This window comes from Rana temporaria, chromosome 3 (genome assembly GCF_905171775.1).
Source record: "Rana temporaria chromosome 3, aRanTem1.1, whole genome shotgun sequence".
In the NCBI taxonomy this organism is placed as follows: Eukaryota; Metazoa; Chordata; class Amphibia; order Anura; family Ranidae; genus Rana; species Rana temporaria.
The window spans coordinates 179,325,022-179,349,550 of NC_053491.1; the positions used below are offsets into that span (position 1 = coordinate 179,325,022).

Below are 24,529 nucleotides of genomic sequence, written 5' to 3' on the forward strand. Positions count from 1 at the left end.
AGGATCTATATTATCCAGCCTGTCTCTCAGCTGACGGTTGAAAGAAGATTCTTCAAGAAAAAGTAAAATAACATTCCTCCTCAGGGCGCTGGGCCCAAAGAGAGCCATACGTCCTTCTCCTTGCTAGGCAGAACAAAACTAGGCTGCATACTGCAGGGAGGAGGGTTATGTCTAGAGGGACCGCCCCCTGGGCGGGGCTGTTCAACTGTTAATGTAACATGTATTTAATTATCCAACATGTTTCTGCCTAGTCCTCTCCTGTAAACAGGGAACATAACCCACTTGTCAAGATTTAAGGAGCCGTGTCCGTCCATGAACTGTCCGTCCAAGAAAAGGATTTATAAAAATTCGTCCTGTAAGGTTCCATCTTGCTTGTGCGCACTGTGAAGCATCACAACGGCCGGCGAGCAAAATCTCGCGATATCTCGGCATTCTGTGTTAGAAATCGTCTCCTGGGAAGCGTGACACTGTTCTCCCAGAAGACATTGCAATCCTGTCCCAGTAAACACTGGGGCGCTGAGAAACAAAGAGCCACGCCCACTACCGCGGGAGGGAAACCAGGAAGTGGCTGCTATTGTCTACTGAATACAGGTATTGGAACCGTTTTAAAAATTATGGATACCGGAATGTGTATGTAAATAGGGAGCTGGTCTGAATAAGCTGAAGTTGTTATTGAGGGTGAACCTCTGCTTTAAATTCCCCTGTGAAGAGGTGCAGAGGCTTCAACACCATCATTCCCACCACGCAGACTATTTTACAGGAAATGCATTTCCAACCCTCTTACATCCCAAAATTCTTACATAAGCAATTTACCTAATTTTATTTGGCAAACTGTCCTGAAAAGGGAGCGGACCATTTGTTTTTGCAAACCAATATCCATTTGTTTTAGATAAAATAAGTGACCCGGAGGAACAAATCATTTTGCTTCAAGGCACATTGGAGAACAATCTGATTACTTTAATTTTCTTATTACGCTCCAAATATAGGCCAACTACTGTTCTTTGGGACCTTATTTCTGGAAATTGAGGCAGTGGTCTTTATTAAAAGGGGACTCCAGTGTACTGTTGGATTCCATCCTAGATGAACAATTTCACTCTCACACTAGCCACTTTTCTAAGATAGAAACATAGGAGGGGGGGGGACGAGGGACTTCCTTTAGTAAATTTTTGCAAAATCTACAGCTGTGAACACGGTTTAGTTTAAAAAAAAAAAAAAAAAACCCTAGAAGATTCTAGGCCAGCTTTTCTTTGTGCTTTCATTCTTCCAACTGAGTCATACTGCTCGATCCCAATTTTTATGTACACTTATAATCCAAGTTGATCCTATTGAGGGTCTTTTGTCTCATGAGCTCCTTCAGAAGCCCCTCTTCCTCCCTGTATGTTGCTTGTCATCTCGTGTGGGAACAATGGCGGGCTGACATTCCAACCCTAAATCCTTGGTCACTACTCTGTCCCTGCTGTTTAGTAGCCCCTGGTACATTATTATGTTTTGGGCCTGTTTTAAGTGGTTTCCATTGTGGACAAAGAATTTGATCTCATTAATGTTAATCTACAACTGAGCCTCCCAAGGTCTGAGTTGACATTATTGGGTATACAGGACTATGCTCAAATTTCCTCACACCAAATTGAAATATATTCTGTACTACGTGAAGAAATTCTCTGTAATAAGAACGTTTACCCCTGCTACTGTGCCATCCTGGGACTGTTCGCTTATTGCCGTTTTTCCATTGTATAATTGGCGTACGCAAATAGGAATTGCCTTAAGAAATTTGACAAGGTTTGGCAGCCTTGGACGGCTAAGTAGGACTGCCTCATCTGTTCCTAGTCCTCTCCCTTTTCCCGTTCCCACAGTTTATCTGCCCCCCTTTTTTCCATTTGGGGGGGGGGGGGTATAGCAATCATTTACTTCAGAATATTGTTTTGCACAGGATTGCCGCAAAAGATGGTCCCACTTAACCTATGTAACCCTTTCACTTGTACCATGGTGTACTTCTGCGGTTTTATGATCATGCCAGTCTGGTTGCCATTTACAGCTGTACTCTTAGGGTTTTAAAGTGGTTCTAAAGTCCGGTTTTTAGTGCACAGCAGCGCCCCTTAGCCCCCTCCCAATACTTGCCTGAGTCCCATCAGGATCCATCGATGTTGCATGAGTCTCAGCTGTCTGGGACTCTCCCTCATTGGCTGAGACAGAAGCGGGACGCAATTGGCTCTCGCAGCTGTCAAAGTCAGTGGGCCAACATGGAGTGGAGGGGGGACCGAGCCGTGGTTCAGCTTAGGTGCCACCATAGCAAGCTGCCTGCTGTGGGGGCAAGAGGGAGGGGCCAGGTGCGCCGATGAGTGATCTGAGAAGATCTTGGCTGCTCTGTGCAAAACTACTGCACAGAACAGGCAAGTATAACATGTTATTTTTAAACAAACAAAAATTAAATAACAAAAAAATAAAATAAAAAAAGTACTATAGTATCACTTTAATAAAGACATCCTTGTTTGTAAAAAATACATTTAAGATGTATATAATTTTTTACTACCCTTTTATAGTCATTGTGAAGTTAATTTATGATTTACACATTTGAGTACATATATGCCATTTATAAAGCCATATGTATATTTGTAAACAAATTGGCTAGTTATGTGTTAGGCCCCTTTCACACCAGCGGTCTGCTAAAAACAGATGGATGGGGATCAGTTTCCCATCCATCTGGAGGAATGGAGGACAGTCAGATGGAAACAGTCAATTATCATCCAACTGCCCAATAGAAAACAGCCGGCTGCGTCTGTAAATGGACACCCGCCTGCTCAGCTGGGATCAGCGGAGATCCACTTGATGAATTCCGCTCCATCTGAAAGGGCCCTTAGCCAGCACACACACAGTTGCAGGTCATGTTATCACTCTTCACAGACCTGCGTGTGAGCCTGTACAGAGCAGGAGCCCATGTCACATTAAAATGTGATATAATGACACCAAGCATGGTCGTTTCCAAGCAAGTGAAACACAAATCATACCCAGCAGCATACCCATGTCACTTCACCTTTCCCCCCTACTGAGTGCAGTACAATGCTGTGCAATAATAGAGATAGATCTCCATCTAAAAAAATATTTAAACATTCACCAGTTCACTTCTTCCAATAATTGAAAGCCAATGGAAAGATGCAGATGTATTCACTATGGGTGTTGCATAGTAAAACCTTGTACAATAAGCTTACCTATTAATGTGATTTATCTCAGCAGGGTCAGAAATGGATGCAACCATAAAATCACCAGCCAAGCAAAGGCCATCGTAGCTCTGATTCCTCAACTGAAATAAAAGAAATTCTGAGTTAATGATTTATAAAAAAGCCTCAGACCAATTTCAGAGTTAACCACAAGGTTGCCATTACTACCTTTGGTGGCAAAAAAAAAGCCACCTACTTTACACCCACTTATCCTGGTTTCTCTGTTACTTAGAGTATGACCTCCCCAGTGCCAAGGTTCATCCACCCACTATTTCACTATGCAAGGAGAGTCTTCAAGAGCAAATAACATTGTCACTGAACATGTGAAATGGGCATGGGTCTTATCTATACGGTGGTACCAAAGACCGAAGTCAAGGGCCATAGCAGGTACCTTGTGTGGTCTGCTCTTCATTAGGACTTACTCTTTTTTTTTTTTTTTTTTTTAAAGAGTTGACAGGTTTCCGATAAAGAGCGATTTTAGGTTTACACAATTACTTGGCACTCACCCGCAATTATATTATGCAATACCAGTATAGATCTCAAATGCAGAATATCTGTTATATGTTCAAATTATACAAAAATATGTGCAATGCAAACCCACAATATTAAAAATGCAGTACTTTTTTTTTTTTTTAACAAGTGTCGCCATATAAAATCAATTATTTTGCAAAATCAAGCAAATATAATAAAACTAGCAAACTGCTTAAATACAATGCACAGCTACCCTGACACAGCAAATATAAAATGTGTTAATATGAAGCCTAATTGACACAGGTAAAAAGTCTGATACTTCAGCAGATTTCATCCAAACATTAGTCAATACCCTTTAAAGTGGTTTATTTGGTGTGTTTAACAGAAAATAATTTTTTTTTTTCCAAAAATGGTTAAAACCGCAGGTGATCAAATACCAGCAAAAGAAAGCTCCAATTGTGGTTAAAAAAAAACGACTGCGCAATTGTCAGCTTAAGTAATGCAGTGCCGTATCGCAAAAAAATGGCCTGTCATTAAGGGGGGAAAATCCTGCCGGGGCTGAAGTGGTTTAAGTGGTTCTAAAGCAACGCTGCTGGATCGAGACGGGCTCAGGCAAGTAATAGGGGGCTGCTGCACACAAGGCTTTTTATCTTAATACATGGAATGCATCAAGATAAACCTGACTGTACAACCACTTTAAGATTAAAAAAAGCCTGTGTGCAGCAGCCCCCCTAATACTTACCTGAGCACATCTCGATCCAGCGATGTTGCACTACCTGATTGGCAGGGACGCCTTTGGCTCCCGCTTCTGACAAAGTCAGTGAGCCAATGAGGAGAGAGGGGGGTGGGGCTGGGCTGTGGCTAAATGGGAAAACAGAGCAGCGGCCCAAGTGCCCCATAGCAAGCCTCTTGCTGTGGGGCACTTAGCAGGGAGGGGCCAGGAGCACTGAAGAGGGACCCGTGAAGATGAGGGCAGCTCTGTGCAAAACCACTGCACAGAACAGGCAAGTACAATATGTTACAATGTTATTTTTAAACAAAAAAAACCTGAGACTTTAGTATACAATTTAAGTTTGATGAAAGGATATACGGTACACCACTTCTTGGCAAGACCGTTATACAATTACTAAATGCAAATGAAATGAAGACGACTAGGGAAACGACTCAACTCCAGGATCCTATAAGTAGTCAGGATGGCAAGACTCAATTGGAGTTCTCCAAGATATAAAGCTTCAAAACTTAAACCCTAAAATTTCAAGAATTCCCATTATTGCAATATTATATTAAAAATAAAAATGGAGGAAGAAGGTTTCCTTACAATCTGATGTACTACCAAAAAATTTTGTAGTCTCAAAAAATAAGAAAAAAAAAAAAAAAAAACACGACTTGATAACCAAGAGTAGAATAGCGTGGGTGATGCTGCATCCACTGAGACACACACACAAGCTCAGCCTGGGCTCCCCCCAGGCCACGTACACACGTTTTACTATACCCCCATGAATAGGCTTCAGGGACGGAGTGAAACAATGTGGGCGTGGCCTTGCAGGAGCCCAGACAGAGATTGTCTCATAGGACTCCGGACACCAGGGATCTTTCCCCTCTTCCTCCCATCAGTCATTATCACTTTCCAGTGATAAAGTAGTAAAGACTTCCGCATTGTCGAGACTGGGATTGAGATCCACTATGTTAGGGAAGACTTTTCTGGACAGGACCAGTCGGTAGGTCGAGAGAAGGCTCATGCTTGTTCCAGGTCAAGCTGTTGCGCTATGTCTCAAAATTATGTTAATGAAACAGCCTTGCGGGGGCTACCATAAGACCTAGAATGCTTACGAAGAACTCAAGGAGGAATGGACCTCAAGTCCAGAGCTAGGGTGGAATACATGCAAGGGATGTGTCTAAAATCAGACGCAAGTATTCCAGGCAAATAGAAGGCTATGGAAGTTGATGACCCGGCAAAAAGCCTGAAGCATCCTGTGGACATTTCCAGAAAGCTGGAAGGGGGACGGGGCTTTCAGGAGAAGGTCCTCTAGATAACCTATGACCTGGATGCTCTGAGAAAGGAAAGAAGAGCAAGGACTTTTGTGAATACTTTGGAAGCACAGGATAGGCCAAATGGCAGTGCAACAAACTGGAAGCGATTGTCTCCTACTGTAAAGCTTACAAAAAATAAAAATAAAAAGTACTGTTGAAATGGATACACGGGAATATGCGCATCTTGAATGTCTACAGATACCAAGTTTTTTTTCTCAGAAAGACAATACCTGACCTTGTGAATTCCATGCAAAAATTTAGGAATGTGAGGGTATTGGAGGGGATTTTAGGTCCAGGATAAGCCCATTGGGCTTTAGTACCATCAACATGTTTGAATAGAATCCTCTGAACCGGTCCTATATGGGTACTGGCACAACTTCTCTTGGACATAAGATAGTTAGTAAATTCTGAAAAACTGAAATGAAAGCGCTAAGGGGATAAAAAGTTTTTTTACCTCTTTAAAACTGCCAATTATATTTTGAATTGAATGTATGACCCAGAGACAGGCAAACTGTTCGATGTCCCACTGATGTTTGCTTTAAGATAACAGGGTAAATCAGCCAAAACAAAGATAATAAAATTACCTCCAATTCGGTTATCCCCCCCAAAGGGCTGTGATCATCTCATCAGTTGGTTGTTAGGACAGCGGGCGGCCAACATTCCGATACACCGCTTATCAAAATCGGATGGTTAGGACCCCCGGGCATCCTAGAAAGCCAATGGCGTGCTTGCCACAGCACGACGACTGAACTTCCTCCACCCATACCTGCCCCCCGCCCTGCTGCCACACTGACTATGACTGTAAACAAGAGTAAAAGGTGTATTGCTGTTGGGGAAACCCTTAGTGTGAGGGTGGGCGAACCACTGAAAGGTTTACTGTAACAAAGTCTATCAGCCAAAACAAAGTCAATACATTACCTGCAATTCTGTTATTCCATCATCTTTGCATCCTAAAAAAAATAAAAAAAAAGTTAGTACACTGCAATCAAGCTTAAAAGTGCTTCTTTACCCTAGTAAAGAAATTTAAGGCGATTCTAGTCTTTATTTGTTAAAAATAAACATGTTCTACACACCTGCTATGCAGTGGTTTTGCACAGGGCAGCCCAGATCCTCCTCTGTTCGGACCCTCTGCAGCACTCCTGGCCCCACTCTCTGTTGAGTGCCCTCACAGCAAGAAGCTTGCCATGGGGGGCACCCAAGTCGAGGCTCTGACCATTTAGACAGAGCCACAGACCGTCCCCACCCCTCTCTCATTGGCTCAGTGACTGACAGCAGCAAGAGCCAATGGCACTTCACTGCTGTCTCAGCCAATGGGGGACGGACAGTCCCAGACAGCAGAGTCTCGTGTACAACATTGCTGGATCGAGATGGGGCTCAGGTAAGTATTAGGGTGGCTTAGAGGGCTGCTGCACACAGAAGGCATTTTATCTCAATGCATCAAGATAAAAATCCTTCTGCCTTTACAACCACTTTAAGTTAAAAAGGTACAAATACTGTAGCTGCTGACTCTTAAGACAATCCCCTGTCCAAGGATCCAGTGCGGTCCTCTCTTCAGCCATCTTTGAGTCCAGGCGCTGGCAGGTTTAGTTTGGGAAGCCGCCTGTGACTCCTTGCGGCTTTACAGTCAGCTTCTCATTGTGCATGCACGAACCGCATTGCACTTTGTTAATGGTCTAGCAGCTTTTTGTGACCTGTGACATGTCCCAGAAGGCTGGGGGTCCCCCAAACCTCTGCTTGGATCATCGTGCCAATCCAACTGGTTTTAACAGGTACCTGCCTTTTTTCACCATCCCGCTCCAGTGTAAAAGCCCTCAGGCTTTCACACTGGAGACACAGCAGAGGCTGTTTGCAGGCGCCATTCTTAGTGCAATAGCGCCTGAAAACCGCTCCAGTGTGAAAGGGGTCTTTTGAAGAGATCTGTGATCAAAAAGACCCCAAATCTTTTATCTTTAGATCAGTCGCACAGTTTCGTGCGTCAGTGGAAGCAGTAAGCCTGAGAAACACCGGCTGCTTCTGAAAGTGTTCCTACGGCTTATGAGCTTCAGGTAATCCCGGTAAACCACTTAAAAACGCTATATGTATATTGCCCCCTAGCTGTCCGATGCCAGGTGACCTTATCCTTTAAGTGGGCAGCAAAAACAGATCAACCACCCCTCTGACCACCTGCCAAGCCCTTAAATTGCTCCGCAGCAAAATATTGAAATTGTCTATTCAGTTCATCCCTTATGCCACTGCACATGCAACACCAACTAGTCACTTACATAGGAAATGCAATAGGTAGCTTTCAATGCAACATACCATCTTTTGCGCAAATAGTCATGACTTCATTTGCATATTTCTTTACGACATCCGTTCTATAAATGAAAACATAAATATACAGGTAAGTGAATGATGGCCATAACTATATTCTGAAAAACTGAGATAGATGGAGAAATATATGTGTGTGTGTGTGTGTGTGTGTGTGTGTGTGTGTGTGTGTGTGTGTGTGTGTGTGTGTGTGTGTGTGTGTGTGTGTAAAAAAAAAAATCGTGGCTCCAGTCACTTTCTGCTCCCCAAACATCCTTTTCATGGACACACTAGTCTTATACTGTCAGGTTATACTACTGCATACGGGAGGATTTGCCAATGGAAAACAAAAAAGACAGGATAGATCAGGATAACCTCTCCCAGCAGGTCTGATTTTCAGGAAAGCAGTATGCAGTGCATGATCACAGACAGAGGTAAACAATTGGAGTCCCTGTGGACTAGCTAGTCCTGCAACGTCCAGGTATGTCAGTGAACGGTCAAGCTATGAAAACCCTGATCTTGACAGCTGTGTGTAGAAAGCAGCAATGCAAAAAGACTCGAGATTGAAGTAAAAGCTAGTAAAAAGTCTAGAGTGAAAAAAATAAAAAAAGTTTTAAAAACAGCTTACCTGTAAAAAATCTTTTTTGGAGTACACCATGGGACACAGAGCCATTCATTACATAATGGGTTAAGGGTCACCAGCGGTGATTGGACACTGGCACAACTAAAGACGGGAGGGGTTATATGGAGGGGGAATGGTCTTCAATTGGTTGTGCCAGTGTCCAATCACCGCTGGTGACCCTTAACCAATTTTGTAATGAATGGCTCCGTCACGTGGTGTACTCCAAGAAAAGGATTTTACAGGTAAGCCGTTTTAAAAATCCTGTTTTCTTTATCGTACATCACGGGACATAGAGCCATTCATTACATGATGGGACGTCCCAGAGCAATGCTCAATTAAGGGTGGGAAACACAGATCAAGCAGGCCATTATGGACAAGAAGCCCTATACTGCTGCCTGCAGCACACTTCGCCCAAAGGCAGCATCCTCATGTCCTTTCACGTCCACCTGATAGGATTTGGAAAATGCGTGGACTGAAGACCAAGTTGCAGCATTACAGATCTGAGCCAACGAAGCCTGGTGATGCACTGCCCATGAAGCGCTTATCGCCCTGGTAGAGTGCGCCCTAACACGAAAAGGAGGAGTTCTGTTCTTTAAACCATAGGCTTGAATAATTGTCGAATCGACCTGGAGATGGTGTATTCTGATGCCTCTTGTCCCTTCATGGGACCATCTGGAAAAATAAACAAAACATAAATTTTGTGTATCTGAGCGGTTGCCTGCTGCTACACCTTTACTGCTCTCACTAGATCTAGGGAGTGTAATCTTTCTTCCGCTGTCTGATGATCCAGAAAAAAAGGCAGAACAAAGTCTCGATTTAAATGAAAAGCCGACACCACCTTAGGTAAAAAGGCAGGATGGGGTCGTAGTACAAATGTTGTCTGTGACAAATTAAATAAGGCTCTTTGCAAGAAAGAGCTGCTAATTCAGATACTCTCCTAGCCGAAGCGATAGCAATCAAAAAAGCCAAATTTCCTGCTTAAAATAATCAGCGGAATATGGCAAACAGGTGCAAAAGGTTGCTTTTGCAACACTGACAATACCACTCCTAGCTGGCAAAAAGGCGAGAATCCTAATTATGTCACAATTTTGCGGATTCCATTTCTTAGTTTCACACCATGAAACATGCTTTCCAGACTCTATAGTAGATAAGTCTGGAGGCTGGCTTTCTAGCATTAATAAGTGTAGAAAGAACTGGGCACGAGATACCTTGTTTCTTCAGAATGTGGGTCTCGGTAACCAAACCGTCAAATTTTGCTTTTGTAAGGAAGGATGGAACACTGGACCTTGCGACAGCAGGTCGTGCCGAGGCGGAAGCTTCCAAGATTTTCCTACCGCCATCTTCATGATTTCGGTGTATCAGGGCCTTCTGGGCCACTAAGATTACTGGAATTCCTTCCTTCTTGATTCTGCAAAGCAGCCTTTGTAAGAGAGCGATCGTAGGAAACGCATAAATCGGTGAAAACGGATTCCACGGAATTGTTAGAGCATCCGATCCGTAGGCCAGAGGATCTCTCGTCCTGGACACAAAGTTGTCAAATTTCCTGTTGAACCTGGAAGCTAGCAGGTCTTCATCCGGGATCCCCCATCTCTGGCATATGGCCCGAAAGATCTCAGGGTGGAGAGACCACTCTCCTGGTGACTCAGTCCGCTTGCCAGTTTTCTACCCCTGAATTGAATATTGCAGAGAGACAAGAAACATGTTCTTCTACCCATGTCAAAATCAAATTCACCTCCTGAGCACCCTGACTGCGGGTGCCTCCTTGGTGATTGATGTAAGCTACTGCAGTAGCATTGTCGGATTTAATCCGAAAAGGGTGGCCCTGTAACCTGTGTGTCCAGGTTCTGAGGGCTAAGTAAACTGCCCATATTTCCAGTATGTTGATGGGCAGGCTCCTTTTGGTTTTGGCACAGGTTCCCTGGGCTGAAGCTTCTAACACTGCTCCCCAGCCCATTAGACTGGCATCCATAGACACCACCTTCCAGGTGACTTCGAGAAAGGATCTCCCTTTCCGCAAGTTCTTGGTTTATAACCAATGGAAGCTTTGGCGCACCTGTGAAGACGGGCGCGTGGGTAAATCTAGAGCTTGGATCATCCTGTTCCAGGCGGCTAAAACACTGTCCTGGAAGTAGTCTCGAATGAAACTGGGCATAAAGGAACAGCCTCAAAGGAGGCTACCATCTTCCCAAATGGCCTCATGCAAATAGATGGTCTTTTCTTTGAACTTGTGGATCAGGTCCTATAGCGACTTGATCTTTGGCTCTGGTAGGAATACCCGGCTTTGGGCTGGGTCTATGATCATTTAGCCAATCAGAGATGTGGACAGCAGGCAAAGTGAAACACACACACGAATGTTACTGTGTAGGAAAACAGAACATCGGTGAAAGCAGGAAAATATTGTAGAAGCTCCGGTGGACATCAAAGGTGGTGGGGAAGAGCCGTAACTGACATGTTTCGCGTCCCTGACGCTTTGACAAAGCGTTGAGGTACTGTACTTAATTCCCACACTACAGTTTGCCTACTGCTTGGATATACAGCCAGCCACCTCTCCATTTAATCCTTCCATTATTAGATTATTCTTGTGGACTTGCTGTGGACTGTGTTTACTCACATTTATGCCATTTAATCGCATTTTTATCTGTCTATGCTTACATCTTTGCTTTTTATGCCTATTGAGACTATAAAGTGATATTACCAATTTATCTTCTGTGCGCTGTTTTTTGTTTCTGTTCTTCTGCCCATATCCTATTGGTTGATAGCTGCACTGAGATTTTTTTATACTCATCACAGTACACTGTGTGTCACTATACCATGTGGTAGCGCCATTAGGGGGACTTTTGTATAAAAAGCTGTTATCACTATGCCCTGTGATTTGCCAACAGAGGTGCTAGTACCTTTGTAAATACCCGGGGCGTGGTACCCACACCAAAGTGCAGAGCCACAAACTGGACGTGGCAATGTTCTACAGCAAAACTTAAGAACTTTTGGTGAGCGGGATGGATAGGCACATGTAAATATGCATCCTTGATGTCCATCGACGCCATGAATTCTCCGCCTTGTAGGGTGGCGATAACTAGTTTCCATTCGGAAATGGCAAATGTTCAGAAATCGATTTAGAGATATTAGATCCAGGATGGGTCTGACGTCTGTTTGGTTTTGGGAGTACCCTTTAGGGGTACTTCTGTGATCTCCCCTTGAGACAGCAAGTGATCCAATCCTTTGAAAAGGATGCTCTTTAGTGGATCCTTGGAGAGCCTTGAGCTTCGGAACCGAGAAGATGGGATCTCTCGAAATTTCAGTTTGTACCCTAGGGATACTACCCACTTGTCCTGGATTTCTGTCTGCCATGCCACTGAAAACTGACGGAGCCGTAGCCCCACTCGGCCGAGCGGGGGCACCTCTTCATAAAGAGGCTTTGCGCGTTAAAGTGGAGGTTCACCCAAAAACTCAATTTTTAACATTAGATTGAGGCTCATTTTGGGCAGTAGAATCGGGTGTTTTTTTTTTTAAATCGAAGCAGTACTTACCGTTTTAGAGAGCGATGTTCTCCGCCGCTTCCGGGTGTGTGCGTTCCTATTTAATTGACAGGTTTCCGACGGTCACGTACAGCGCGTCACGATTTTCCGAAAGTAGCCGAACGTTTGTGCGCAGGAGCCGTATAGAGCTGCACCGACGTTCGGCTACTCGTGACGCGATGTATGCGACCGTCGGAAGCCTGTCAAATAGGAACGCCCAGTCCCGAAAGACCATACCCGGAAGCGGCGGAGAAGATCTCTCTAAAACGGTAAGTACTGCTTCGTTTTAAAAAAAACACCCGATTCTGCTGCCCAAAATAAGCCTCAATCTAATGTTAAAACATTTTTTTCGGGTGAACTCCCGCTTTAAGTTTTTAACCCCACAGCTTGTTCTTCTGAGCCTGGTCTTTAGCCTTTGTGGCTGGCTGAAAATGCCTTCGCCACTGACTGGAGGTAGATTTACCAGGAGCCGGGGAGAGAGAACATTTAAGACAAGGTCTTGTTTTTCTTCTACTCTGGTCATCCCACTCGATATCTTTTGGCTATATTTTTCAAAATCTTCCCCAAAGAGGCGTTCGCCATGGAAGGAGAAACTGGCCAAAAGTTTTTTGCATGATGCCTCTGCTGACCAATGCTTTAGTCAAAGAATTCTGCACATATGCATCAGCTGGAGTGCGAGACGAGATGCTTGCTGAATCGAATCTCTCATAGCATCCATTGTAAAACATAAGGCTTTAGGGCAAATTCTCCCACAATTTGACTTGTTCTGGAGGCAGCTCATTCAGCCCGTTTTACCTGGTCCTTGAAGACCTGACACATGCCTACTGCTGCTACAGGTTGGGCAACTGAACCGGCCAGAAGGAAGATTTTTAGTAAAGATTCCAACTTCTTTTCAGAAGGATCTTTAAACACCTCAAGTCAGGTTCTTATTTATACAAGAAATGGCTGCATCTACAGAAGGCAGACTTGAACTGTCTTCAATTGGTTGTGCCAAAGTCCAATCACCACTGGTGATCCTTAGCCCATTATGTAATGAATGGCTCTGTGGTGTACGATAAAGAAAAAGAGCCACTAGGAGGGTTATCATAATCGTATAGTATTTTGCTTGCTAGTGCAAGACTTGCTGTGTCTCGATGGGAGAAAGAAAAGAAAAAAGGCTAAAGTTGGGCCTACAAACTAACTAGGGTTGCTCGGGCTATGCTTTTCATTCATAGATTGCAGGGAGGTCTAGGAGTCCCCAATATAACTAAATACTATCAGACAGCTCAAAATCTCACAACTCCCTCTTACCACCTCAGGATATCCCACTACGGGCATTCTTTGAAATCCCACCGGCCCGGATTGCCCTGGCAAACCCAAAATCATACTGACAGATGCTTCCAGGGTTGTGGTTACGTGGCAATGTACTACATATATGGTGGTCTTGTCCATAACTCGTTTTGGTCTCAAATTTTTGGATTCTTCAAACCTTGTTTTACCTCATATCCCAGAAGGACATCAAGTTAGCTTTCCTTCACTGCCCAATCCCAGGTCTCTAAGCACATCAACAAAAAAAATGCCAAATGTATTTTTTTCTTGGCTGCCAAAGAATCAATCTGTCTCTTTGCAAGTCAGATTGCATGAATCTGAGGTTAATCTGTGGAAAAATATGTCCAGCACCCTTATGAATCACAACCCAAGATTTTAAAGATATGATAACCATGGCTTACACTTAACCTTCTCTACACCCTGCAAGCCCGTCACATTTTAAGCCTTCCGGCAGGGTCTAAAATCTGTGGGTCTTCTACTACAACCTGGCACCCCCCAACTTTTTTGCCTTCTCTGCTCTACTTTGACTTATTTCCTTTCACCTGAGAGAGTTTCAGCCTCTTGTGGCAACCTGCTTTACCTGCAGACTACCAATCTTGATGCAATTCTTGAACAGTCTGCCCCTTTGGAGTCTAAAAAAAAGTGTTAATTCTGTTATCTCCGTTTCAAACGGTTTTCTGCAGATGCTTTCGCCACTGCGTGGGTTTACCAGTTGTTCACACCTCCCCTCATGAAATATCAATAAAATAACGAAACTATAAAAAGACAGAATCGTGCTTTAACCTTTTCACTTCCAATGTACAGCTCATGTCACACACTATAGCAGCCAGGAGTGCGTGTACACTTCAGCAGTGGACTATTGGTGTTCCTGTGGAAGGGATTTGCAGCTGCCCAACTTCCACCACCACCATGTATCCTGAGCTTCGCTTCCTGGGCACCTAGGCTGTCCAGAACATCCTTTCACGGATTGTCTTTGCAGTGAATGAAGCGAGAAGTGATAAGCATGCCCCCCTCCCCACTTGGTTTCAGCAGCATCATTCAAGAAGCTAATCAAGCAAAATCTGTGCTTGATCACCTTCAATGGAGTGCAGGGAAAATATCAGGGGTCTAAGACACCCAAAGTTTCATTTAAGAGAATCTGTAACATCCATTGTGCCAACACATGTGAACTTGTATTACCCAATATCAGAGTAAAAAGTATATTAAGTAAAAAATAAAGTTTAAAGCCTCCCACAGACATATGAAAATAATCACATGCATCTGGTGCACCCAAGCACGAAAACAATGACAGGTTTAGACAAAATGCATATATAAAATTGGAACACACAATATCTGTAGCCAGTTTCCCCACCCAGACTAGGATAGAAAGTCAAATTGGCCACAACACTTTTCACATCCACCCATTTATTAAAAGATTGCTATATAAAATTACTTAATATAAAATTTGACCTCATCTTATCTCTGCTGTAAAAATTACATCTTCATGTTTACTGACCTAAAGCATATCTTCCCTTTTGTACAGCACCACTGGCACAGATTACAGCTGCAATTTTCTTTTTGTGTTCTTGCCACGACATGGATCTTTAGGGATTGAAATACAGAGAATGGTCATAGTAATGTCAAAAAAATAAAAAAGGCATGTCATAATGCTGAAAACTAGAAGGGCTATATAAAAACTGTTAAATGCAAAAAATAAATAAGTTGCAGAACTGAAAATGTGATATACACACACAATAAAGTTTTTCTGAAGGATAAGGATGGCAATGGATACCAAGCGCCTTGAGGTGATTCAGTTCGCATTTGTAGCGCTATACAAGTTATTCACTCACTCACTCAGATTTGTAAAAAGTACGTACACCCAATGGAAATAGTTGATCTCTTCAACATATAACATTAAAAGCAGCGCTCCCTGCTGCCACATTTGGCACCTTTGGCTGGTACCAGCTCCCACTTCCAGGTGACTTTGCTGCGGCCAATTTTATTTGGGTACAGCGTCGCACGACCACGCAATTGTCAGTTAAAGCAACGCAGTGCCGTATGGCAAAAAATGGCCTGGTCACTAAGGGGGTAAAATCTTCCGGGGCTGAAGCAGTTAAAAGGATCAACTTTCATAACATGCGACACCCATACATCACCTTGATGTATTTTTATCTTTAATAAAGTAATTATTACTGCTTCACCTGTGGAAGTGATGTCAACGTTTCAACCCCCCCCCCCCTTATCTCTCTCCAACGCCCCAAGTCCTGCATCTTTCTGCTGCTCAGTTCTTCTGTTATCAGCATGATAACTTCTGACAAGCACAACCGAGATAAAACCAGTATGAAATTAGTGTCTGGGATGGTGCATATAAAATTGATTTGCAGAATGCTGGTTTATTCACAGTACAGCTCTGCACATTTCTTCCTTCCTGTGCCTATGCGCCTTTCCTCCAAAAAGGGAACAGGAAGAGAAAATTCTAACACAATGTTCACGTCCACTGACTGGCCAAAGCCCCGCACAAAGCTAATGCTTCCTTCGGAGAAAGTGACCCGGAAGCGTCATGACATCACTTCCTGGATTATTGCCATCTTAACCACTTAAAGTGGAGTTCCACCCATAAATATAACATTACATCAGTAGTTTTAAAAAAAAAGTCATTAGTCCTTTAAGAACATTTTTTTTTTTTTTTTTTAGATGCCTTCAAAGTGTTGTTGCTAGGCAGAATAGTTAATCTTCCTGCACCTAGGTGCCTAAGCTTCCTAACCTACACCGCACAGACTCCTGGGAATCATGTGACTTGGACAGCACAGGTGCCGAAACCTGATCTGAAATCTATTACACTGCTTGTGTAGCACTGAGCATGTGCGAGATCTGCAAGGCTGAAATCCAGGAAGTCACACAGTCTGGCTTCATGATGCCCACACTTAAGATGGCCCCAGTATCTATTTCATAAAGTGTCTAAATGCTGTAACAACCTAACAAAACAGACCTTAGTTTACAGCCTAACTATACTAGAATACATTAAGCTTGTGTATTACAGGGGTATTTATATTTAAAAAGTGAAATTGTGTCCGGAACTCCGCTTTAAGGTCCGCCTAACGCCGATATACGTCGGCAGAATGGCACAATCAAGTACCTGCACGTGATTGTTAAATGCCCAGCTGTGGGTTGGGGGCTCGCGCCCGCGACCCGGTCCGAAGCTCCGCGGCAATCAGATCGCCGCCGGAGTCCCGCGATCAGTCCCCGTAGCTGAAGAGCGGGGAGAGGTGTGTGTAAACACACCTTCCCCATTCTTCACAGTGGCGCTGTCATTGATAGTCTGTTCCCTGATATAGGGAAAGGCGATCAATGATGTCACACGTCCAGCCGCCGCCCCCTACAGTTAGAAACACATGGGGGTCACACTTAACTCCCAAAAAAAAAAAAAATTTAAAAACGCTGATCGCCGCCATTAGTAGTAAAAAATAAATAAAAATGCAATAAAACTATCCCCTATTTTGTAAACGCTATAAATTTAGCAAAAACCAGATCGATAAATGCCTATTGCGATTTTTTTTTTTAGCAAAAATAGGTAGAAGAATACGAATCAGCCTAAATGGAGGGGGAAAAAAAAAGTTAATATTTTTTGGGGGGATATTTATTATAGCAAAAAGTTATAAATATTGTTTTTTCAAAATTGTCGCTCTATTTTTGTTTATAGCGCAAATAAAAACCGTAGAGGGGATCAAATATCACTAAAAGAAAGCTCTATTTGTGGGGAAAAAGGACGCCAATTTTGTTTGGGAGCCACATCGCACGACCGCGCAATTGTCAGTTAAAGCGACGCAGTGCCGAACCGCAAAAAGGGGCTTGGTCCTTTAGCTGCATTTTGGTCCTTTAGCTGCATTTTGGTCCGGGTCTTAAGTTATTAAAAGAGACCCTTTTAAAAAAATATAAAGTATGCAAAAAAACTCAGATCTTGATATTTCAAGTTCATATCTTTCAAGTGCAGAGGAGAGGTTTGGGGGTCTTATAGACCCCCGTCACATGCCTATTACTGTCACAAGGAAAGTTTACATTCTTTGTGGCAGCAATAAATGTGACAATATAAAAAAATAAATTGGTGTAAAAAAAAAAAAATTACAGCCCATCAGCACACATCATATTGGCCATCGGGCATGAGAGGTGGCCGAAAAATCGGTATCCTGACGGCACAGGAAAAAAAAAATTATATTGGTCGATCCCTAAAATGCATTGATCAATGTAAAAATGACACTGGCAGGGAAGGGGTTAACACTAGAGGGTGATCAAAGGGTCAAGTGTGTTCCCTGGGTGTGTACCAACCATAAGGGGGATAAGGGGGAATGGGCTACCAGGGACATAACAGATCGCTGTTCCGGATTACTGGGAACAGAGGACCCAACATGTCATCTGGCAGAACGGGGAATTGCCTTGTTTACAGCTTCCTGTTCTGCCTCTGTACACCGCAAAACATGGGTCGCTGGCAGACAGTCAGTCGGACCCATGGCAGTTGCACGCCTGCCATCTCCTATGCAAAGACCGACATACACCTTTGGTAGAATGCGCAGGAAAGCCGACCTGCCGCAGTATAATGACAGCGGCTGGTCGGCAAAATAAGACAAGTTCCAACTGTCTGGTGGGTGTAACCATTGGCACCCAATCTAGAAAACCCAAAACTACATTTCTGAATTGGATGTAGGATGGTATAAACATGGTGATTGTACTTTTCCCACAAATCTGAATTTCCAAGAATTGAAAATTTAAGAATTTAAGTACTTTAACTGAAGGCATCTAATGTTTGCCTTGTCTAACATGTTGAAAAAGTCAAGAAGCTTCATGGAATGTACTTATTCACATATTTCACAGCACTTCAGCATTTTTACATACTACATTAATTTAGGCATTAACAACCAAAATCTTACCTTGGTGCACCCGCCAACCGGATCTATTTTATACACTGTTTGAAATGGTTTGCGGTCAACAGGGCAGGAGGAGGATGTCTGAAAATGAAAAAAAAAAATACATATTTGACAAAAAACTAAACAAAAAAAAAACTAAACACACACACACACACCAAAACCAAGAAACAGCAAAATATAAAAACAAAGCCTTCAATTAAGGTGCACGCTGAAATTAGGATCTTGAAATGTCTAATATGGACTAAATACCAACATCATGCTAGATATAAAAAATACAGGTAAATGCGCAAGAAACTAATAGTCCTGTCCTCTGCCAATTAGCAGCATTTGGTATAACAGGACAAAGTCTCCAAGAGTCCATGTGAAACTAATTATATATAGTGTGGAAAGGATGGGAGCACAATGTCCAGGGGCTCCGAGGGCTGCCGTCATGGGGGAACAGAAACCCGATTCCAGACTGCAAAACAAGAAGAGCGGCGCCTCTAAGAGTAGACGTTGGCTAAACACTTTAATTAGTATATGCACTCACATTTAGGTGTGTAAAAACGAGCATATCAATTTCCAAATGAAGTCAGGGTGACCTCTTCTACGACCCACTTCCTGAATCCAAGCAGCTACGGCGGCACTCGCTGGGCTGGTATCACGCCATCAGGTGGAAGCCGGCGTCTGGAGGAACTCTGCGTCAGACCGAGGCTTGAGAAGCAAAGCAGGGATGGTAGCAGGGAGATGTTGTCCCCTGATAATGTACGCATTTCCTGAGATGGCGCACTGCAATGGTAAGGCAAACCGCACTTCATTTTCAAACAGAACTGGTGCGCTGCGACAGGTCTGTTGAAAAAGAAGTGTGGTTTGCCTTACCATCACAGCGCGCCATCTCAGAAAACGCGTCCATTATCAGGTGACGCCATCTCCCTGCTACCATCCCTGCTTTGCTTCTCAAGCCTCGGCCTGACGCAGAGTTCCTCCAGACGCCGGCTTCCACCTGATGGAGTGATGCCAGCCCAGCGAGTGCCGCCCCAGCTGCTTGGATTCAGGAAGCAGGTCGTAGAAAAGATCACCGGGACTTCATTTGGAAATTGATATGCTCGTTTTTACACACCTAAATGTGAGTGCATATACTATATGCTAATTAAAGTGTTTAGCCAACGTCTACTCTTAGAGGCGCCTCTTCTTGTTTATCATGCTAGATATGAATGTAATGGCCTTGGCGACAAACAGATTTGTTTTTATAAACTGTATATTTGTGTAAATGAGACCCAAATGAAGTAGGCTTTAAAGTAAACGCTAAGTTTCTATTAGCCAGCGGGCTGAAAAGGAATATAAATTTTTATATGTATATATATATATATATATATATATATATATATATATATATATATATATATATATATATATATATATATATATATATATATATATATATAATCATCCACACAAGCGATGTAGATGCAGGAGTCCCACCACCAGGACATTGTATTCTGAAAGCGGGGGCTGTCCACTACCAGAATACAGTACGATGACAATGAGAGCTGCATGTGTGCGTGTAAATCCAGGAAGTCAACAGGCAGCAGCTTCAGCTGCCCACAATTAAAACAGTTGCAGCCAGACTCAGTGGAGGGAGATTTCTTCAGCATATTTGGCAAGTACAGAATCACGGTATATATAAAATATGCAAAGTGGTTTGAGGGAAGCTTCAGAATGGTAAACAGGTTTTTTTTTTTTTTTTTAGAAATAATGCGAGTAGACTGCAGTTCCTCTTTAAAGTGATAAGGTCATTTTGTTTTCTATAAAAATAACAAACATGTTATACTTACCTGCTCTGTGCAATGGTTTTGCATAGAGCAGCCCAGATCCTTCTTCGATGCTCCAGGCCTCTCCCTTCTGTTAAGTGCCCCCACAGCAAGCAGCTTGCAATGTGTCCATTAAGACATGGAGCCCTGGCCTCCTCTCTACTCATTGGCTCACTGACATTGGCTCCTCCTGCTGCTGTCAGAGGAGGGGAACCGCCGGACAGCAACATCGCTGGATTCAAGGAAGCTGCTGCAGACAGAAGGATTATCTTAATGCATAGAATGCATCAAGATGGAAAACCTTTTGCCTTCCCAACCACTTTAAGGCTGAAAAAACTAAAAAAATAAACCTTGTTGTATAACAAACTAAGGAAGTATGATGCTTGTATCTTTTTCCCGCAATACATGCATATTTCCCCATGTTTTTTTTCCCCCTTAAATAAAGAACACTTGCTGATCCTGCAAAAAAAAAAAAAATAGGTGAGCTTTTAATTTTACCACGTTAAAAACAGGTGGCTGAATCTTGGATTTTACTGCCCCCCCCGCCTGCTCACCTAGACTGCAAAAATCCAGCGAGTCAATACTAATCTAACCCTAAAAAAGCAAAAATCCCTCGCCACACACACACACAAGCCGAAAAACAACTAATCGATTAATCGACAACTAATCGATTAAATTAAAGCGATTACAATTTTCATATCGATTAATCGGCCAGTAACATAATGGGGTTAAAAAAAAAAAAAATTAGCCTTTTATAGTACAAAAAAAGCAAATCGCTACTGTAAATATCACTTTCACTGTCCCACAGTAAAAAAAATTAACCCCTTACAGTAGCGATTATTTGCTCTTTTTATACTTATTTTTGTTTTTAACCCCATTATGTTACTAAACATCTCATGCCTGGGTCACGCCTCTGTTTTTTGGTGCTTTTTGCAGAAACACAATACAGGTCATTTACATGTTTTCCTATGGGACACGTTCACAGCCGTGATTTTTTTTTTCCAGCTGCTGCGTATTTGGAAAGGGCAAGGACTTGTTAACACAAAACGGTGCTATTTTTTTTTTTTTTGGTTCAATATACTTCAATGGAGAAGCTGCAGAAAAGCATGTATTCAATTTTTTTTAAGGTTATTATCCGATTAATCAAAACAATAAAATCGGCCAACTAATCGATTATGAAAATAATTGTTAGTTGCAGCCCTAACACACACCTTTTCTGCAGCCAGGCTGGTCTCTAGCAGTGGATGCTGTGTGGAAGAGTCAGACTTACTATGGGGATTCCCTTGTCGGCTGCCTCTTCTGCACATGCCTACAAAAAGGTATGTATAGCGATTTTTGCTTTACAGGGCTAGATAGATTAGTCTTAGAATGTGGCTGCCCGTAGATTTAGCTTTAGGCTGAACTTCTACTTTAAAGACTTGTATTGTCCTGGGGTCAGCTGGGGAAGTCGATCTTACATTAGAAGTTTGAAAAGGGCTCCTTTGGATACTAGAAACAGGAGTTTGTCTCCCTTTTAGTATTCCCTCCCACAGCAAAATATACATATGTGCCACAGAAATACTAAAAATATTTTTTTCATCTCTTTGTCGAGCAGTTCTGACAAAGGCATGGTTGTCTGCTTATTAATCACTTGCCTATTGGCCACTTTTACCCCCTTCCTGCCCAGGCCAGATTTCAGCACTTACATTTTGAATGACAATTGTGCAGTCATGCAACACTTTAAATTTATCATTTTGTTCATAGTTTGTCCAATGGACTCGGCAATCGCAGAACACGCCGCAGGGGGCACAAAGGCAGCATGATCGCGAGAGGACATCTGAGGACCCCCCCAGCAAAGCAAGCCCGTGCTGTAGCCATCTTTTGCTATAGTGCAGGCATGAATGGCTTAAAGTTAGCAGCTGACTGGATTTCCAGCAATCGCAGGCATATTTCTGTATTTGCAGCAAGGGAAAAGCTAGATGTTTGAATGTATAGACAAAGGGTAATTGATCAGCCATGACACTACAAACTACAGCCACAACACGCGAGCCCATCATTACAAGGTAAGGCAAGCAAATACAGAAAAATTTACCTAAAATCCATTTGGAACAGCAGAAGCATTTGAACGGAGTAAAATGCCATTAAACTATATCAACTTCCTTTTGCCTAGGATTTATTTTAAGCCTAAAAATCCCCATATCAAATGCTGGTTTTATCAAGGATAGCAAAAGTATGCCCTGACAGATAAAACATGACATGGAGAAACACAAACTCTAGAGCCTTTAATATTTGATACCTACTTCACACCATTTAAGAATGCAGGATATACAGAAAGCATGACAACAATCTTCTGGAAAGCCAACCTCCGGGGAAAGACTGTTCAGACAAATTGGACACCTCTCAGTTGAACTTAATGCTAAAGTACTGGCACCAGTCCCACCTTTGCCTTCGTCACCTGCAACATATAGCAAAAAAAAAAAAGTACACATTTAACATTTTTGCAAAAGAAACTTTAAGGCTGGGTTCAACTTCACACCTATGCAAATTGGATGTGGGTTTCCCGCATCCAATATGCATGGTAGGAGATTGTGACCGACTCTATGGAGGTGGTTCACATATCTCCACAGGGGTCCTGTGCGTCTTTTGGTTAGTTTCAGGTCGGAAATCGGCCCAAAAATTCGGGCTGAAATAAGACCTGAAACGGTAAACAGGGATGCACCGGACCCCTGCTGTGAGCCTCATGTGGCAATCGTGTGAACCCAACCTAAAAAGGATAAAACAATATATTAACAGACAGGTTCTACAAAGTATAAAACTGCTTCAAGTAACTCCTCCACCAATTTTTACCCGCCGCCCAAGGCTATGCACTTCAGTTGGCTTAAGCAAGGCTTAAATATCACTTTAAGAAACAGGAATTACATTGCAATGGTGTACATTAAAATTAATTTGTGCTTTACTTAAATTATAGGTTTAACCACTTAAGGACCAAGCCTGTTTTTCAAACTTTGTGTTTACAAGTTTAAAAACAGGGTTTTTGCTAGAAAAAAAAAAAAAAAATATGTTCGGGGGTTCTAACACCCTAGAGCAGTGGTTCTCAACCTGGGGGGGGGTCGGGACCCCCTTGGGGGTCAAATGACAATTTGCCAGGGGTCACCAAATCCTGAGCTGTTCCTGAATCCCGAACTGCTCTCCAAGCCCTTTCGTGGCTGCTCAGCAGGGCTGTTCCTGGAGCCCACGGCCGCCCACTCACCCTCTTCGCAGCCGCCCATTCAGTTCATGACATGGCTAGGGGGCAGAGACTAGGTGCCAGCTGGCTCGTGAGGAATGTGAAGTGGGAGGGGCTGGAGGAGACCCCATCTCCTGATTTGGGCATAGGTGTCACTGCTGCGGGAAACCACAAAGTCAGACACAGTGAAGCCAGAGACACAGTGAGTAACAATACCTGTGATTATAGTTGCTATTAAAAGTCCCTACGACAGTTCTCAGAGGACCTTGATCTGATCAGCCAAATTAGGCGCTCTTGAACTCCTCCCTCCCCCCCAGCACGGCACTCATCCCAGGCCCACACCAGCACTGCCACTAACCCCACCAAGGAGTGAGAGAATGAGTAAAAAAAATTGAGAATACATCTTTTTTTTTTTAACAGAAGGGGAACAAAGAAAAAAAGGGAGAGAAAGAATAGGAGAAAACACAAAAAGACGGCTAGAGCGAGAAAAAAAAAAAAAACACACCAAGAAATTAGGGAGAGAGGGAGATAAAAAAGGGAAAGAAAGGAGAACAAAGAAAGAGTGGTACATCCTAAAATGTACCATAAGGGGTTTTAATACTGTACAAGTGGAAGGGACTCGGGGAGCGCTAAAAGTCTGTGGGTTAGGGGCGCAAATTACTTGTCTTGGGTGCCGACAACCCACGCTACAAATTTTTTTTTACTGCTAGGGGTCCCCACAACTTGGGAAATTTTATCAAGGGGTCACGCCACTAGAAGGTTGAGAACCACTGCCCTAGAGAATAAAATGGCGGTCATTGCAATACTTTGTCACACACCGTATTTGTGCAGCGGTCTTACAAGCGCACTTTTTGGGGGGGGGGGGGGGTCACTTTTTTTTATTAAAAAATAAAACAGTAAGGTTAGCCCAATTCAAAATTGCATCCACTCGTGGAATGGCATCAAACTTTTACCCTTAAAAATTCTATAGGTTGCATATTTTGAGTTAGGGGAGGTCTATGGCTAGAATTATTGCTCTCGCTCCAACGATTGCGGTGATACCTACTTGTGTGGTTTGAACACAGTTTTCAGATGCGGGCACTACCCACGTATGCGTTTGCTTCTGCGCGCAAGCTTGTTTTCTTATTTATTTTTTATACAGTTTAAAAAGGTCACTTTTATTCCTATTACAAGGAATGTAAACATCCCTTG

General features: G+C 43.0%; 1 protein-coding gene across 5 annotated transcripts in view; it reads right to left on the reverse strand.

Annotated features, from left to right (window-relative positions):
- Positions 1-24,529, reverse strand: part of SCAF11 (SR-related CTD associated factor 11) — a 103,318-nt gene that overhangs the window by 64,547 nt on the left and 14,242 nt on the right. For all 5 annotated transcript variants that reach the window (XR_005747909.1, XM_040343903.1, XM_040343902.1 and 2 more), the window contains exons 3-8: positions 22,413-22,567; positions 18,347-18,424; positions 14,941-15,026; positions 8,013-8,068; positions 6,633-6,664; positions 3,204-3,295 (exon numbers count right to left, since the gene is read on the reverse strand). Coding sequence is in view for 4 of the 5 variants with exons in the window: in XM_040343903.1 (XP_040199837.1) it covers positions 3,204-3,295; positions 6,633-6,664; positions 8,013-8,068; positions 14,941-15,026; positions 18,347-18,424; positions 22,413-22,567 (499 nt within the window). In the remaining variant the exon portion in view is untranslated. The remainder of the gene's footprint in view (positions 1-3,203; positions 3,296-6,632; positions 6,665-8,012; positions 8,069-14,940; positions 15,027-18,346; positions 18,425-22,412; positions 22,568-24,529) is intronic.